At 44.0% G+C, this 19,017-nt stretch overlaps 4 protein-coding genes across 4 annotated transcripts; all 4 read left to right on the top strand.

The window, feature by feature from the left end:
* Positions 1-7,028: 7,028 nt before the first annotated feature.
* On the top strand, positions 7,029-12,814 carry LOC308160732 (equilibrative nucleobase transporter 1-like; the record flags this gene model as incomplete). Its single annotated transcript, XM_080534674.1, has 12 exons — positions 7,029-7,218; positions 7,993-8,122; positions 8,407-8,453; positions 8,641-8,717; positions 9,212-9,304; positions 9,747-9,886; positions 10,234-10,388; positions 10,978-11,121; positions 11,284-11,391; positions 11,517-11,703; positions 12,410-12,533; positions 12,668-12,814. The coding sequence occupies 12 exons, from the start codon at positions 7,029-7,031 to the stop codon at positions 12,812-12,814; spliced, it is 1,542 nt and encodes a 513-aa protein (XP_080390800.1).
* A 2,367-nt stretch (positions 12,815-15,181) lies between these two features.
* On the top strand, positions 15,182-15,556 carry LOC308161197 (histone H2B-like; the record flags this gene model as incomplete). Its single annotated transcript, XM_080535178.1, has 1 exon — positions 15,182-15,556. The coding sequence occupies one exon, from the start codon at positions 15,182-15,184 to the stop codon at positions 15,554-15,556; it is 375 nt and encodes a 124-aa protein (XP_080391304.1).
* A 1,516-nt stretch (positions 15,557-17,072) lies between these two features.
* Positions 17,073-17,456, top strand: LOC308161195 (histone H2A-like; the record flags this gene model as incomplete). Its single annotated transcript, XM_080535176.1, has 1 exon — positions 17,073-17,456. The coding sequence occupies one exon, from the start codon at positions 17,073-17,075 to the stop codon at positions 17,454-17,456; it is 384 nt and encodes a 127-aa protein (XP_080391302.1).
* Positions 17,457-18,417: 961 nt separating this feature from the next.
* Positions 18,418-18,828, top strand: LOC308160731 (histone H3.2; the record flags this gene model as incomplete). Its single annotated transcript, XM_080534673.1, has 1 exon — positions 18,418-18,828. The coding sequence occupies one exon, from the start codon at positions 18,418-18,420 to the stop codon at positions 18,826-18,828; it is 411 nt and encodes a 136-aa protein (XP_080390799.1).
* Between the last annotated feature and the right edge of the window lie 189 nt (positions 18,829-19,017).

Below are 19,017 nucleotides of genomic sequence, written 5' to 3'. Positions count from 1 at the left end.
AGCAGCTGGCCCTTTTAACTGACAGCAAGAGTGGTGATCAGCATGTGTGTGTACTTGTGTACGGCCCCCTCTCAGGAGGAAGGTGGGAGTGCTGCCGTACACACAGAGGCGCCAGTAATTTAGTTCCACGTGATTCTCTCAACTCACTCAGTAGGCCGCCCTAATGCAATGCTATCCGAAACACTAACATAGGTTGTTTGAAACCACTTTAACATAGATTCAATGTCTTCACTTCCTACTAGCTCATAAAGCCTCCAAAGAAAACCCATACATAGGGATTTCTAAAAACAACTGAAAGAGCACAGTGGAGCTATCTCATATGAGATCTGAAAGGGACTGATTAGCTCTGCAATTAGGCTGTCTGATTTTAGAATTCATACTTAGTGTCATGTACACCCCTAATCATTTAAGGCTGCTGGGTTAGGCCTGGCATCTTTCAGAGTGTGTTCTCTCTTGGGCATCATCAATAGGATGGGCTGTCACCCGTACCCTTTTGCTTGTGCCTGGACGTGGGTGGATAATTGGGGGAAGTTTTCCATCTACCCCAAAGATGGTGACTATATGGTTTCAGTAGATCACTGTATCTCCTGGTTCCCTATATTAAGGTTGAAAGAAGGTACTTTGTTTAGTTTGTGTTGGGGATCCACTTGTGTTCCTAGCGCAGCTCACTGTTTGTTGCATTCTGTGAAGTATGCAATAAACTCTAACTTCTACTAAAGCACAGCGTTTCCTTGGTTATGGCATCTGAAGAATTAATCTGAATATTAGGTTTAATACTGAGTTCGAGATCTCTCCTGTTTAATATTTTGAGTGGGACAAAATTCAATTTAAAATATCCCACACAACCCCTGCCACTACAAACAGTGGACACAACACTACAGTACAGGGCAACTGGAGAACAGTGCCAAAGTAGGCTATGGCATACTGAACATGTGTTACTAGACCGTTTGCAATGAAGTCAAACTGTGAACGTACTTCATGTGCTTTACTGGAATCAGCAAGATAATGTGGAAGAAAATGCTGTTACTGTCAAAGTATGTTAGGTAAGTACTGTATAAGAACTAGACAGGAATATACAGACCCCTCAAATACTTTTATTTCCATGCAGAGAGAGAAATGTTCTAACCAATATTAGAGTATGAAAATCAGATCCTTGGTAAGTCGCTCAAACAAATTCCCTGAAATTGTGATTATTCCGAATGTGTTGGGCATGAGGAGAGGATTTTGAGTGTGGAGCTATAGATTAATGTCTTGCCAACGGTTAACTACTGAAAATACTCCGTGCAATAGCCAAAAGTGTTTTGAAGTATGATTTCATCAGATGGTTTGAATGCTTCTCAAAGCAAATCTATGTGCATCCTTGAAAGTGCTGCGCAATCCACTTGTGTGCTTACGGTAAATGACTTGGGACGTCACATTGCATTGTTATTATAGTAGCCGACTAGCCGGGGGAGCATTTGGTGCTTTAAACCAGGCAGAGCAGAAGTTGCCGTTTCTTCTAAACATTATCTTGCAAATAGTTCACAGCCTATACGGCCGTCTTTAGGAGCTTTTTTCCCACGTTTGCATTGGTCGTTTTTTCACGGGTACAATGCTGGAATCGGTGATATTTCAGACTCAGCTGTCCTCCATCATGGAGGCACTCGCCACAACTGCCGTTGCTGAAATAACCAAACTGGTGGACAACTATTCTGCTGTTCTACGTTTGGAACTATCGCGGAGAACACTCGATAACGAAATCCTGAAGAACAAACTGAAAGTGGGTGAGAACGAACACTGCGTAGAGGACAAGGATGACGCTGCGTCGCGTGAACGACTTTGGAACGGTAATGTAAATGTGCTTTGATCCCTTCGGTGGAGACCGGTCCCGCATATGTACGAGCTGTGCTCTTTAACAATTAAGCTTTGTATGAGTCTCTGAATTGGGCAATAACGAAGAGATATAAGATGGAGAAGTGGATGCAGAGTAGAGATATATATTATTCCTGTGATGTTTATTGGTTAAACAGGCCTGGGAGAAACTCATTGCAGAGGACAAGTAGCCTACCAGACGACGAAATGCAGTTGAGCATCAAACCAGAAGTGCCAATAGTGCTTTAGTGCGAAGACATGATAATATAGACAAAATAGGATATGTACAGTTATGAAATGATAAGTACAGTAGCCTATAATAAGTAGGCTACAGTAGGTAAGAGATAGATAACAATAGTTATCATAATGTACAGATGTATAATTAGAGAAACATGCAATAAACAGCAGTAGTGCAAAGGCTGGGGTGCAAGGTGTCCTTAATGATGGTGATCTGCCTGGAGGGAGTGGAAGGTAGGGAGTTTGGTGGTGATGACACAGAGACGTTGCCATAGCAACTGTGATGCTGGTAGAAGTTGGCCAGAAACCTTTATATCTCGGCCTTTTATTTACATTCAGCTTCATTCTACTAAATACATGTGCTGTCAAATGTAGGAACACTAAATTAAATAAAGGAGTTTCGTCTCCCATTTCTCAATATGCAGATGGCGGAGAACAAGCCGATGTGGGACCAGATGTTGCCGTCACGCAGCAGGGGGGCAGTGGGTGGGCTGATGACGGACCCCTGGCAGGGATGCGACTGAGAGACGAGGTAACTGCTCACCAGCTTTTTGTTCAGTGGAACTTACGCTGTGAGATATTGTCATCTTCGTCATCGGGTATATGGAACATCATACGACACGTGCTTAGCCTAGAAACAGTCTATTGGGCCTTGTTGTATTCTAGCAGTGAAGCCGATTATTCGTTCTATGCCTTGTCTCTCCTTAAAACATTAGAGGCTCGTGCCTTAGTGAATATTATCCTTTCCACCACAACCTATTACCATGTGTCTATGAAAAGAGGAACTATGTATTTGTTGTTTTGTGTGTCACACAGGCCACTCTGACAGATGGAAGGGGGGAACCAGTGACCATCAAACAGGAGAGGCTGGATGAGGACGACCCAGGGGCCTTTCCACCCCCTCAAACGGAACTGAGGATAAGTGAGAACCGAGTTCCTGCCATCCATCTCATATAATGATACATGATACAGTACTGATGATGATGATGATGATGATGATGATGATGATGATTTTGTGTTCTCTATTTTGTTGTCCCATCAGCTCCTGAATATTCCAGCACACCACTGGTCACCCCACAACAGCATCCTGCTGGGCAGCCTGGTTTGAATGAGAATTGGGGTTTCCAGAGTGTACCAGCAGGAGGCAGCCATGGGCTTACTGAGCCTATGGAACATCACATAGGTCACATGCAGTCTGTTGAGCACCGTATCAGGACTCAGTGTGTGGGCCGACCTGCAGGTGTGGAGTTGATCCGGAAGAGGGAGCCCCAGAGTCCAGAACTCAACACGTCGAGAGGAGAACCAGGGCAGGAGGTCAGCCAAGGGACCCTGAGCCACACGTACCCCGAATACTTAGCACAAACCCTGGGGAACAACTACACAAACACCCCTGAGTCCTACCTCTCCTTTTCGTCAGAACACGCCTCCACCACTATGGAGGACCCTGCCTCGTTACCAGGGCGATATGCAGGCGGCATCGTCAGTCACCACGGAGACCAAAGAGCAGGCGGGGCCGGCCGTCCCACCCTCAACGCGAAGGAGGGGAAGTTTGTTTGCAAGCACTGCGGGAAGGGGTTCCCCTACATGAGCAGCCTGCAACGGCACGCCCCCAACCACACGGGGGAGCGCCCGTACCGCTGCTCCGTGTGTGGGCGGAGCTTCAACAGACAGAGCCACCTGAAGAGGCACGAGCTGCTCCACACGGGGGTCCGCCCCTTCGCCTGCGCGCTCTGCAGCCGCCGCTTCTCGCGGGTGGCCCACCTCAGAGCACACATGAAGGTACACTCATGATGATGATGTGTGTGTGTGTGTGTGTATGTATCCAAGGACGGACTGGGGGATAACAAAACGGCCCAGGACTTTCAGCCAGTGGGATGGGGGGGTTAGGCACTTAAGACCATAGGACTATCCCTTGGAACACAGCCCTACATGCTTGGCGCAACCATGTCTGAGTCATGGGATGCACATAATGTTGTAATTAATGCCAATTTGGCTCGTCCAGGTAGACACCTTTAGTGGAATACATCATTCTATTTCTATGTTAACGGTCGTGGTAAGTAGTAGTAAAACATTTTGGGACGCGCCTAGTGACTACAGACACCTAGTGACTACAGACACCTACTGACTACAGACACCTACTGCCTACAGACACCTACTGCCTACAAACACCTACTGCCTACAGACACCTAGTGACTACAGACACCTAGTGACTACAGACACCTACTGACTACAGACACCTACTGACTACAGACACCTACTGCCTACAGACACCTACTGCCTACAGACACCTAGTGACTACAGACACCTAGTGACTACAGACACCTAGTGACTACAGACACCTACTGACTACAGACACCTACTGATTACAGACACCTAGTGACTACAGACACCTACTGACTACAGACACCTACTGACTACCCACACCTACTGACTACAGACACCTACTGACTACAGACACCTAGTTACTACAGACACCTAGTGACTACAGACACCTACCGCCTACAGACACCTACCGCCTACAGACACCTACTGCCTACAGACACCTACTGCCTACAGACACCTACCGCCTACAGACACCTACTGACTACAGACACCTACTGCCTATAGACACTCCACGCCTATATCATCCTTGATCTTGACATCTTAATTAGATGATGTTTTAAAGGCCCACATTAGTCATTTTGTGTTTTTTAGCTGATATGATATCATGGTGCTGCACAATGATATTGTACAATGATCCAAGTCTGAAAATTTCCTTTTATGTCAATTTATGTGTATGTTGGCCGACAATTTCCCAAATAGCTCCGTGCATCTGTTCTTTGCGTATTTGTTTTTTCTCAAGAAAATACTTATAGTTTAATGTATTCCATTGTCATTGATGCACCACCCTCTCCAATAATCTTTTTTAGTTTTTCAGTCTTTCTTCTTCTAGTATTATGACTGCCAATGGCCCCTGGCCCTAGCATAGATTACTTTTTCTTGCTATGACTGATGGATAGATGGTTCACTTTCTGTTAGACAAACTTATTTGTTGTAAGTGGCTTTGGATAAAGGTGTCTGCTAAATGCCAGATATGTAAATGTTATGTAAATGAATGGTGTGGAATAAAACTTTGATCAATTAGTTTTACATTCAAATGAATTTATTGGTGCTCTTCCCCCCTCATCTGTTTATAGACCATCAGGTCAGATTCATTGAAATACTGACTGTAGCTTTGACTCCACATGACGACCTATTGGGTACTTCGAGTTTCTAACAAGCACAGACAGCTGAGAGTAACTTGAGACCCATTAGGCGTAGTGATCAAATGCGAGTGAAAGGCCACCCACCCGCCACTCGGTTTCATTTTGGTCCTACGGACCATAGGCATAGTACAGTCCTGGCCATATGGTTGCCTTGTCCGCGGTTTTAACGCAAAATTGGCCAACTTTGAAAACGAGGTTGGGGATGAAAATGGACCTGCTGCTGCTGACTATGAGGCAAGCTGTTGCTGAGTGAGTGAGTGAGTGAGTGGGGGGAGGGTGCGCGCGTATTGAGCGCTCGACGCTCACAAGATAAACTATTTCCTCTCCTATAAGTCCTTGTTTGACTCGTTCGTCAAGAGCTTGTTTGACCCTGACCGCGACTAATCCCAGAATTATTTAAATGAAGAAGAAGGAAAAAAAAAAAGTTCAGGCGGACATCAGGTAGAGAGAGACACCGGGACGGACAAGGCGCGTAACGGAGGCGAGGTTTTCGTCGTTGTACGGTAGAGGATCCAGATACGCGCAAATTAGACAATTTAACGTGAGTTGTCGTCATTTTAAATAGTCATACTTAGAACAAAGAACCATAGGTTTATTATCAAAAGTGACGTGATTATTATTGTCGGGAACTGAAGAGGGTATGAATTGCCACATGGTGGGGAAGTAGGCCTACGTAATAGAGGTGTATCATATACCATAATTTCCCCCATATCAATTTAGAACAACACGGTCTCCTAACAACGGTACGACGACTGAACTATATGCACCTACTTGTTAGCCGTCAATGTTCCTAACACGTAAAGGAAACTATCGATGCCACGCATGGTAGATAGAGCTAATCTGGATTACCGTTATCCCCAGCATGGCGAGCGCATTGTCCTGACACTATTGTATCAAGAATACATGCCATTAATGTCCTAATAATGAGCTTTATACAGCAGTTTGATGATGACTACGAATGATAATTCAGAAAGTGGAAAATATAGACAACATGATTAAAGGTAGACATGTTTGCATCATTACACACGTCTCTTCCTTTTTCATTCTAGGGGGAAGATGAACATGATCTCAAAGTGAGAAGATATGAAGTGACAACAAGGGAATAAATACGATAGAAATATTGGACTTGTTAAAAGGGAAATCATTGCAGAGAACAGGGAAGTCAGACAGCTATAGGAAGTGAAAGAGGAAGAGGGAACACACAAGGAGCCTATGGGGGAAGGATTAACAACAATTGGGAATCATTTAAGCATAATCTCTACCACGTGACATTAACCACTACTGTTATTACTCTGGTACTACTGCCATTACAGCCGGTAGTAGTAGTATTAATACTACACTCCTCAAGTTAAAGACTTGGTCTTAAGTTGGTTAAGGTGGTTCATAGTTTATCCTCCTCCCCAGCCCTTATATCATACCTCCAAAAAACTCTGGTTACAACCGGTCAAAGGTCTCAGCCCCCATTGTTAATGATGGGCAGACAGAATAAGAGATAAGAGATGGAGAGAACAGGGGACAGAAACAAGAAGGGCAGTTTTAATGCAGTCACTGTTTTCCTATGAACAGCAGCACAACAGGGATGGTCAACCAACTTAAAAAGGAAATAAAACAGATTCAAAGACCGACTGAAAGCACTGTGACTGTCACTCTGAACTCAAACATATTATGTTGAGTCTCGTCAGACGGCAGAGGAGGATGCTGGGATGTGAGGACAGGGTGGGGTTGCTGTACAGGTTGACTCTGATCACGGGGTTGGTGGAGTGCCTGTGTTTCTCAGGTGTGGTGTTCGGTTGGGCGTCGCTAGTGTTTGTCCTCAAAGACGACAGCTACTTCGGTGACCTCTGCGTCAATGTGACTGGGCCCAACAGCACTGTGCAGGACACAGGTGAGTGCAAATAATAATAGTAGTAATAATAATAATAATAATAATTATGATGATGATGATTATTATTATTATTAATATTATTATTATTATTATTATTATTATTATACCAAGAATATGAGCAGAGTTCATAAATAAGCAGGGTTCATAAACTGCAAACTGAAGGACTGTTAAAGATATCTTGCAGGCATTGGAAGATCCTCTAGTTTTAATTTCTGTGGTGGAAAAGTCTAGGGTTACCACTTAGTGTTCGGTGAGACTCTGCACAATATATGTTCTTTTTACTTATGTTAATGTTAGCCAGCATGGCAGTCTGCTTCTAACAAACAGAGCGCCCAATTCAAAGTTACAAGCCTACATTTATACTTTCAAAACCCGCCCAGGGCGCGTCCTCACATATTTCATATCTGCTTTTCCCTAGTGAAATTAATGTTAATGGTAATCTTAAACAGTTGGGTCTGGTTATCTTAAACAGTTGGGTGACACGTACATCTTCCTCATATGCCTTAGCACAACACATCCACATGTCTAGCTTGTAGCACAGTTCATAAGCATTAGGACATAATACTTACTATAAATACTATACATGTTTTCATTCTACTCAAGCCATAAGCAAATGGTGGCTCTAAGGTCACACCGTTTTTATTGACAAACGCTCATTACATGATTTATGTTTACATGATTAATATAACGATTACCAGCATTTCATTGTACAGATATTTATTGAGCGATTATACTTCTCTTTTCCTCCCTCTCTCCATCTCTCTCTCTTCTCAGACTGCAGTGGACAGGATGAACAGTTCTCTCTGGTCTTCACCATCACTTCCTTCATGAACAACTTCCTTACGCTCCCCAATGGTTTCATCTTTGACCGATTCGGCACCATGGCAACAAGACTTCTGGGAATGTGAGTTTTGTTACAAACTACAGACTAAGATGCTCATACCTTTCGATAAAGAATCACATATAATATCAGTGTACTGGAAAAGCTTCCTATCCCCCAAAAAACCTTTCAGGAATGGAAAAAAAAACAAGATTGTTCTAAGAATAATTTGGTTGAGTGGTTCAGAACCACTGAAAAAAGTGACACACTATAACACCATAATCGTTGTATGACAGTCCACTACATTGTGTGTGTGTGTGTGTGTGTGTGTGTGTGTGTGTGTGTGTGTGTGTGTGTGTCTGTCCCAGATCTCTCTACACCACGGGTACCTTGCTGGTTGCCTTCTCTAGTGCAGGTAAATTCCGTATTGACTGTATTTTGCCATTGTTACAGAATGTTATGGTATACTACCATATTGTGCCATTGTTTGTAACAATTAGTTGTGTAAAAGCACAATGGGATAGCACTGGGATAAAGGCACATTTTTCTGTTGATGTGTAATGTATCAAACTTTCTCTTCTCTTCCTCTCCCACTCAAACAGCTTATTCCCTGATACTATTCCCAGCCTTGTCCTTAGTTGCTGTGGGAGGAATATTGTTCCTAATTACAAACATGCAGGTAAGATTCCGCTCATACAGTCATTAAACACGCACAACAGGTGTCTGTAATGTGTGTTTGTGAAACATGTGAGAGCGTGTGTTTTCCATCCATGTTCGGACATGAACCTTTCCCTGATTTACAGAAAAGCCTAGGTTGTACTACCTGACTGAATGTCCTTCCATAACTCTTTAACGCCCTATGTTGCATGTAGTCAACACTGTCTTTAAACACTTGCTAAAATGTCTACAATGTAAATGCTGCGTATGTGCAACATCACACGTTACGGACTAATCACACGTTCATGGGAAAATCATAGAAAAATCCATAGAGACATGAATACACATTGCATTACTATTGATATGAGTTTTAACATTTTGTCTTTCCAAAAATGTGTTATTTGGGGTCTCCTTGGGCAGTCATAATCACTGCTTGTATGCAAGAAAACTGGGTCCAGGTATCGTAAGGTTTACACATTAACATACTATTTTCGGTCACACTCTCCACACCACTAGGTTGGGAACCTGTTTGGCTCCCATCGCTCCACCATCATCACCCTTTACAACGGAGCCTTCGACTCCTCCTCAGCTGTCTTCCTCATCTTCAAGGTCCTATGGCGTTAATTCAGATAAACATGTCTGCTTGTGTAACCATTAGCATAACAACAATAGACAACAAGGTACAGACCACTGAAACTGACATCTCAAACTACTTATATGGTAACTCCCCTCATATAAGTTGTCATCCTTTTCTCCCTAATCTTTGAATCTCCCAAGGCTACACCTTAGCTGTCCCTCCTGAGCCCTCTCCATCCCCTCTACCCCCCTGTACAGTTTCTCTACTGTAAATAAAATAAAATAAAACGTAATACCTAACTTAAAAACTTCTAGCATTAAGACTGCCAATGGCCCCTGACCTGAGCATAGATACATTTTCTTGAGATGACTGGTGGATAGATGATTCACTGACTTAGACACATTTTTGTCGTTTTGCATAAAGTCGTTTTGCTAAATGGCAAAAATGTAAATATTATTCATCCCTCCATCTCAGGTGCTGTATGAAGGAGGGGTCTCTCTTCGTACCTCTTTTCTCATTCTGTCCATCTGCAGTATCATTCACCTCCTCAGGACCATCTTTCTCATGCCGAAGACCCACATCCCGTACCAACTCCCAGAAGGCTACACCTACGGGTCAGAACTCCCATCTGTACTACACAACTAAATTAGACATGATTTGGTTTAATTCACACAAAGGGGGATAGGATAGAGAGATTTTTTGTTAACCTCAACATTTCAGCTGTAGTCCCCTTCAAGACAAAACTTGAAACGGGAGCAGTCCAAACAGTATATATCCTTGCTTCTCGTCTGTGTCTCCTGAGGATGTGTATGTTCTTTCACGTTTAATCTCGGTTAAAAGACCGTTAAACAACATGTTAGAGTGTTATTCCCTGTTGGCCCATGCCTGCTCAATGAGACATCATTATTAGCATAGCTGAATGCATTCATGTGAGATTTACCCTGAAAAATGTTTTCTATAGAGTACGCTTTGCAAAATCAGACAGCTACAACGTCGAGGAGTTGGAGAAGACACGAGAAGCAAGGACTACATCAGAGGGGAAGGGGCGAGACGAGACGGAGGATATGCCCCTACAGCCAGAGGATGGGCCGCCGTCGTCCGGAGACTCAGGGAAAGGTATTGTTCGGCTATCTTCCTTCCATGATGATGGTACATGTTTTGCTATACAATGTAAAATGTCTAGTTAAAAGAATGTTTACGTAAGTTCAGGTGGGGACAGTCGAACGGCACAGCTGTTCGTCAGGTGATTCACACGTATGCGAAACATCCTCACACATGCCTCAGGGACCAGGCTGAAAAGAGCCGAGTTTTATCTAACACTCCTCCATGGTTACCATGGTAACACTCCTCCATGGTTACCATGGTAACCCTCCACCATGGGTCAACAGTGTGGCACTCCTGGCTATGAGTGTTTCACTTGTTGGTTGTCCCAATCACCCAAATACCCCACTCTCTGTATTTGCCTACCAGGGTGTTTGGTATGCTTTTTTGGTATAAATTATGTTATTTTGTATTTTATATTATTTAACTTTCAGGCCAGGAGCAACTTTTTTATTACCGTTTTCATTCAAAATGATTAAACCAACGTTAAGTGTCATGACTGAAATGCTCTTCTTTTATTTTGTACGAACACACACACACACACACACACACACACACACACACACACACACACACACACACACACACACACACACAGGGACAGAGGTCAGTTTTAGGAGCTGTGTCTTGTCCTGGTCCTTCCTGTGGCATCTGCTCTGGCTCTCCATTATGCAGCTGCGCCATTACCTCTTCATCGGAACATTGAACCCCATGCTCAACAGGCTGGCCAACAATGACCCAACCCTGGGTAAACTACACACCAATCTTACAGTGTATTGTAATATTGCAGTATACATATACCCACACTGTATTGAACTAAATGCACCTGCTTAATATCTCTCCTACCTTCTTTCCATGTATCTCTCTCTCTCTCTCTCTCTCTCTCTCTCTCTCTCTCTCTCTCTCTCAGTGAGTCAGTACACCAATGCCTTTGCCTTCACACAGCTGTGTGGGGTTCTCTGTGCTCCCTGGAATGGCCTCATCATGGACAGACACAAAGGGAAGCCCCTGGCACCAGGTGTGTGGAAGTTATTTAGCTAATACAATTAACTAAATGTGTAAATGTGTGTGTGTGTGTGTGTCTATCATCATCATCATCATCATCATCATCATCCAACCTTTCTCTCACCCTCTTTCCATCAGGAGAAACAGAGAAGGAGGCAGACCTGCACTCTTCCTCTCTCTCCCTCTTTCTTACCTCTCTCCAGTGCCTTCTCTTCTCTGTGTGTGCCTCCTCTCCTGTCCTCTCTCTGCAGTACCTCACCTTCGTCCTGCAGGTCCTCAACCGCTCTTTTCTCTACGGGGGAAACGCCGCCTTCATCAGTGTGGCGTGAGTGAAAGAGTGATGGAAGAAGAGAGGGAGGGAGGGATGGGAGGATGGGAGGGAGAGAGAGAGGGGGGAGGGTAAAAAAGGAGATCTAAACAGGGGAGGGAGAGAGCTGCAAAGGTATGGGGGGAGGAAAATAGTCTGTATTTACATAATGGCGATAGTTAATAGTTTAAATAGTAAGTAAGGCAAGTTTATTTGAATAGCACATTAAACAGAGCCAATTCAAAGTGCTTTACATAGAGCATAAAAAGTACAACAAGAGGAGAATAGTAAGACAATAAGAGTAATAAAAATAGATAAAACATTGAATAGGATGATACACTGAACAAAACTAAAATTGCACATTTTAGAGTGGCCTTTTATTGTGACCAGCCTAAGGCACACCTGTGCAATAATTTATGTTTTAATTATTACATTTATTATTAATTAGAAAAAGTATTTGATTTCAACTCGTGAAAAATTGGAGCAAAAACAAAAGTGTTGCGTTAATTTTTGTTCAGTGTAGATAAAAAGACATAGATAAAAGTTCTAGTGTTAAATCATAACTACTGAGTTTGGGCCTGTTTGATTTCTTCAGGGACTTTGTTCCAGGAGCACACAGCAGAGTGACTAGTAAGTCAAAGAGAGACTGCATCTGACAACTGGTTTATTCACTGGTTCGTCAGGTAGCTAACGTCAAGCTGTCTCCTCCCTCTCTTTCTAACAGTTTTCCAGCCAATCACTTTGGGAAGCTGTACGGCGTAGTGATGTCACTGTCTGCGGTTGTGTCCCTGCTGCAGTACCCCTGTTTTGCGCTGGTGAAAGGAACCCTGGGGGGAGACCCCTTCTATGTGAGTGTATCATCCAGTGTGTGTGTGTGTGTGTGTGTGTGTGTATGTGTCATACAGTGTGTGTAATTAATTAATTGAACTAAGTATGACAGTGACATCAGCTTGGCGCTCACAAGAAAATCCATCTCTTTCAGGTGAACATTGCGCTGACCCTCCTGAGTTTGCTGACGTTCATTCATCCACTCCACGTCTACCTCCACTGCAGAAGACTGGCCACTCAGAGGAAGGATATACAGAGCATGACCAGCACTGGCACCGCATTGGCTGCAGCCCAACTATAGGCAATGTCACCTGATATAAATCATAACTAGGGGGAGAGAGAGGTCATAATGTTTCGGCTAAATGTGTAAAGTGGATACGTAAAAAAAAGAAGAAGAACACTGTTTTCATAGAAAAGTGGAGATGTTGTAAAGAAAACCAACTACTTTGTACATGTTTGTTTGCATATGTTTCTACTGTACATCCCTGGATTCGCAGGATTTTCATTACATTAATACAACATATTTAAATATGAATAGTTTTTTGTTGTTGTTGTTGCCTGATAAATGTAAAATGTATTAGGTTTTTTATATGTATTTATTTTATTATAGATTAAAGATTACACTAAACCTAGGGAGTGGGGAGAAGGAACACACTCCAGCACTATACAATCTATAGTCTAGCAGGAAGGGCCCTCAGATTTTGAGATACCCCTACCCGAGGTAGAACAAATGACAACAATGATTTTTCTTATCTTTAGGGTCTCCCATTAATGAAATTGATTGTTGTCAAATTTTATTTTTGGGGAAAATATGTTTTTTGGGTTGTTCTTTAGAGCTACCCCAATCCCTGAAAAAGAGCCAAATTAGACCAGGCCGAATATGGGGAAGGTGACAAAAAAGCCCATAACTTGAGAATGATCACTCTTTTCCTCTTCAGATTTGCTGAGGTATGAACCAGGTGGTTGTCCTACATCACCAAATAGTCAGACAACTATTTACCTAAATAAATACTGAATTATAGTCCTGTAAACCTAGCTTTAGTTTAGACGGAAATTTTACTTTTTGGTGACAGGAACATAGGACTCCATCACTTTTCTCTCATTTATCAGAAAAACATTAATCCCTGAAAAATATATCATTACTGAATTGTCTAGGGTGCTATTGAACACTAACCAGTAGTTGTATGGAAATATCTCATACAGTTCTATTGCAAATGAGATTTATTTAGACATAGGCCTACCTCTTCTCTGATAGTCAAATTCCGAATGGGGGATAAGTGGCATAATAGCCTATAAGTTAAGAATGCTCACTCTGATGGTCATCATATTTGGAGAGGGAAATACCAGGTGGCTGAACTACATCACCAAATAGTCAGAATAAGAGTAACCCAATAAAATAAAGTGTATTAGTTCTAAATTGCAAGCCTCTAAAACATAGGTGTAAATAGTACAGGTTTTATTAAAACTGGAACCTTAATTCAAAGTACAGTATAGAAATAACACCCTGTACGGCTTCGGCGGTTAAACCTTCGGAACCTCAACCACCACATCTGAATCCAAAGGCTCATTTAAGAGCCACCCATCTCCACACTCAAGAGAGTTGAATCCATCAGTAACATAGCAGTCCTGTCTACACTTTAAACACAACAACAAACCATTTACGTTGCCAAATCAGTAGTTCACAAGCACTTCCACGCTCCCAACGGTCCTCATTTCCCTCCATGGAGACCTGGTCGTTTATATTCTGTTCGGCAAATATCCACATAGTTTAAGACTATGCGACCATGCTTGTCCTTGCAATGTACCGCCCCCAAAAGACAGTGTATTGCGTACGTAAAAGCCTTACTATTGGGACTTGTTCTAGGTATTCTAAACTCCTCAAAAACATTTGGAAACGTTCTTTTTGTGGATTATTCCTCCCCTTTAATAATACCAATTGGTATTGTATCTTATATCGTTGGAAAACCTGATTAGTCACCTTTACAACGAGGTACAACTTGTAAGGATCATGCATGCGTGGAATGAGCAACACAGCTAAACGTGTGGGTAGCGGCCCCAAAATCGCCTGCAATATTCTTCTGTTGGTAATGGTATCGTTTTGAGTTGCTTGGTGGATTGGATGGTTGCCCTCTCCCACAGTAATAAGGAAAAAACAACACATATTGGCCATTTTTACACTTTATTCATTTTACACTGTCAGGGACCTCAGTAGCGTTTGGAAGATCCAACCTCGTTGTACCTCGTTGCAATGGTGACTAATCAGGCTTTCCAACGATATTAAATACAATACCAATTGGTATTATTAAAGAGGAGGAATAATTGACAAAAATAACGTTTCCGAACTTTTTTTGAGGAGTTTATTTGTGTCCTTTTTCGTATTCTCAATCTTCCTCTTCTTCTTCACGTCTTTTTTTTTCATTTTTCTCTGGTTGAAGGAAATAAAACAAGGCAGACCAGTGAAAAGCAGCGTGGGGGAGGAGACTTGGGGAGCGCGTGCGCAGATAATGAATGTCCCTGAGCGTGGAGTGTCTGTCTGTTGAGCGTCAGAGCAACGCTCGGCATTGGACGTGTATGTCAGCAGCCGCCTAATTTGCATAGCTCCCCCTTCATATAGGGGCTATGTGCTCACGGCTCCTTCATTCGATTCTGAGAAGCAACGATCATCAACATGCCCGAGCCAGCGAAGCCAGCGCCCAAGAAGGGCTCCAAGAAAGCCGTCACCAAGACCGCCGGCAAAACCGGCAAGAAGCGCAGAAAGTCCAGGAAGGAGAGCTATGCCATCTACGTGTACAAGGTCCTGAAGCAGGTCCACCCCGACACCGGCATCTCCTCCAAGGCCATGGGAATCATGAACTCCTTCGTCAACGACATCTTCGAGCGCATCGCCGGTGAGTCTTCTCGCCTGGCCCACTACAACAAGCGGTCTACCATCACCTCCAGGGAGATCCAGACCGCCGTGCGTCTGCTGCTCCCCGGTGAGCTGGCCAAGCACGCCGTGTCCGAGGGCACCAAGGCCGTGACCAAGTACACCAGCTCCAAGTAGTAGCGCTTCTGCCTACTCCACTAACCCCAAAGGCTCTTTTAAGAGCCACCCACCCTTTCAACATAAGACCAATTCCATAGCGGGTTGACCTCGCGTGCTACAATGTTGTATTGTATCTGTTTAATGACTCGATGTTGTCATCTTTAATGATTTCAAGTCCTAACAGTCCTAACAGTATTTACCCTAACATAACACAGTTCAATACAGAAAGCATTACATCATAAAACCACTATCCTCATTTAACACCCTAAATTGCCCTTCTTGGTCCAGCTCAAGGGCACCGGGGCCTCCGGCTCATTCAAGCTCAACAAGAAAGCCGCCGAGGCGGTCAAGAAGCCGGCGAAGAAAGCCGCCGCCCCGAAACCCAAGAAGGCGGCCGCAAAGAAGCCCGCCGCTGCCAAGAAGTCTCCCAAGAAGGCAAAGAAGCCCGCTGCGGCCAAGAAGTCTCCCAAGAAGGCAAAGAAACCCGCGGCAGTCACCAAGAAGGCCACCAAGAGCCCCAAGAAGGTCAAGAAGGCTCCAGCTAAGAGCCCCAAAAAGGCCGTCAAGGCAGCCAAGCCCAAGACTCATTTTCATTTTATTTATTTATTCAAGGGACAGTGCATATTAATAAAAAAACAAAAATGTGTAAATACGCCAGAGTTAGCCCAAAAGCTAGTTTAGGTAGCCAAACCCAAAACGGCGAAGCCCAAGGCAAAGAAGGCAGCCCCAAAGAAGAAGTAAACATTCAAAGTGTTCTTTCCGACACCATTTGTACCACAAAAAGGCTCTTTTAAGAGCCACCCACATTTTCGTAAAAAGCATTATCATCCATGACGACAGAAAAAGTCGAGTGTTTATTTTAGAAAGTATTTTACACCAGTGTCAACCACGGACTTACACACACGACAATCATGTTTTTACTTATTGAGTAAATAATGAGCAGTAATGAGAGATTTGACATCTAGGTCTAGTTTACACTTTGACGCTATAAAGTGTCACTCTGTAGATCTGTGTGCGGGAGAGGATGGTGGGGGTATGACAGTGTCCATAAAGTTGCATATAATATAAACATATACAGATAATTATAAGAGATACTCTTTCCGTTACACCATTACGTTATATTTGGACAGAAAGGCGGGCGATAACAGACAACTTTTCGCTCAGTCAGGAGTAACGTACTACAGAGAGCTGGGAATGCACTTCACAATGTACATATTATATACGTATCATATTATTATTATTATATACGTACATATTATTATTATGACATATACTAGTTTTAGTACATTTAATATGTCACGTGGGGCGAGTTTGATTTGAACTTCGATTTCTGGCGCGCGAGGGAAACTCACAAAGACAATCTTCAATATTCACAATGTATCACAATCTCTGTCTCTTGATTGGATGAGGTGACATCGACCCAGTGGCCAATGAACGCCGTCCAGGCGAGCTATAAGAACGACGCTCCAAGCGGCTGAACTATTATCTGAAATTCTTTACTTCAGCTTGTTTGAGATCCCGCTAAGCCGTCACCATGTCAGGAAGAGGCAAAACTGGAGGCAAGGCCAGAGCCAAGGCAAAGACCCGCTCTTCTCGCGCTGGGCTTCAGTTCCCTGTGGGCCGTGTCCACAGACTCCTTCGTAAGGGCAACTATGCCCATCGTGTGGGCGCTGGCGCACCGGTGTACCTGGCCGCCGTGCTCGAGTACCTGACTGCTGAGATCCTGGAGTTGGCCGGTAACGCCGCCCGCGACAACAAGAAGTCTCGTATCATCCCCCGTCACCTGCAGCTGGCCGTCCGTAACGACGAGGAGCTGAACAAACTGTTGGGCGGTGTGACCATCGCTCAGGGTGGTGTGCTGCCCAACATCCAGGCTGTGCTGCTCCCCAAGAAGACCGAGAAGCCCGCCAAAAAGTAAACGACCCAACTCGGCTTCGGCTCCTCAACCCCAAAGGCTCTTTTAAGAGCCAACCACTTCTCTCTCCAAAAGAGCAATGCGTCACTCCCATCCTCTGTTTGTCTGCGCTGTGAGCCCCTCATGTTGTGAAATGTCCTCAATCTTATGTGCATGAGGCAGAGAAAACGCACCAACGATACACACAGTTGTGACAGAAGCACTCCTCATGATGTGACATTTTCAGCATTCAAAATAATATTCAGTTCTCTACGGTTTTAAAAACCAACCCTTCCTTGTGAAGTAAACCTTGTTCTTCGATATGTAGTTAATGTGTGTTTGGTTCATTTGTATGAACTCGGCGGGGACAACTAATGATGGAAGTAGGTAAGGATAGAGGACAACAAACAGCAGAATGTGTGAGCTGTTGTGACAGTAAAAGGACGTCCAATGGAACACAAGCACCATAAACACTAAATAAGTATCCACCATTTGCAACCTGCTGATCTCTGTACATAATGTTTACACAATTCTTATTTACTTGTGTATATATTATATATTTTTAAACTGCGAAGTCCACATCTATTTTCATTGTAAGTCATCAAGCTCTTTAGTCTAGTAGTAGATTACTTTATTTATTTGCGTTATCTTCACACTTGCTTTGGCAATGTAAACGGTTGTTTTCAATGCCAATGAAGCACATAAAAATGGAAAATTAAAGGATAGATTATCTTTGACAAAAGTTAAAGGATACATCTCTTTGAAGCCAACTGTTTGGGGAGGGGCAAACAAAATGTTTGAATTTATGGCGGCAAAGGCGTGGACGGGGCTCGTGTCCAATGGCAACCGGAGAAGGAGGTGACAACGAGCCAATGAGCTCGTCTATAGTCGCCACCCAATCGGAGCACGACCGGGGCTTTATAAACTAAACTCGCAGGCTTTTCAAGGTTATCTAAACTCCAACTGAACGTAGGAAGTTAGTGTCATGGCCAGAACCAAGCAAACCGCTCGTAAGTCCACCGGTGGCAAAGCCCCAAGGAAGCAGCTCGCCACCAAGGCTGCCCGTAAAAGCGCCCCGGCGACAGGCGGCGTGAAGAAGCCTCACCGCTACAGGCCCGGCACCGTGGCTCTGAGGGAGATCCGTCGTTACCAGAAATCCACCGAGCTGCTGATCCGCAAGCTGCCCTTCCAGCGCCTGGTGAGAGAAATCGCCCAGGATTTCAAGACCGACCTGCGCTTCCAGAGCTCTGCTGTCATGGCTCTGCAGGAGGCTAGCGAGGCTTATCTGGTCGGTCTGTTCGAGGACACCAACCTGTGCGCCATCCACGCCAAGAGGGTGACCATCATGCCCAAAGACATCCAGCTGGCCCGCCGTATCCGTGGAGAGCGCGCCTAAGATGACCACCCTGATCCAACAGTAGATCCCCCAAAGGCTCTTTTAAGAGCCACCTCAATATCTCCCTCAGAGGCGTGTTTCCATTTACCACCCGTGTAGCCCATGAATCTTCATAGGTCGTACTACTTCAGATCAGTAGCCTACGTGGGCGCTGACCGTCGCTCCCCAGTAACTGAAATAAATGTAGGC

Source organism: Nansenia antarctica (assembly GCF_963989245.1).
Source record: "Nansenia antarctica genome assembly, chromosome: 6".
Classification (NCBI taxonomy): domain Eukaryota; kingdom Metazoa; phylum Chordata; class Actinopteri; order Argentiniformes; family Microstomatidae; genus Nansenia; species Nansenia antarctica.
The sequence above is the reverse complement of the archived record's forward strand: the minus strand, read 5'-3'. Positions and strand labels throughout refer to the sequence as shown.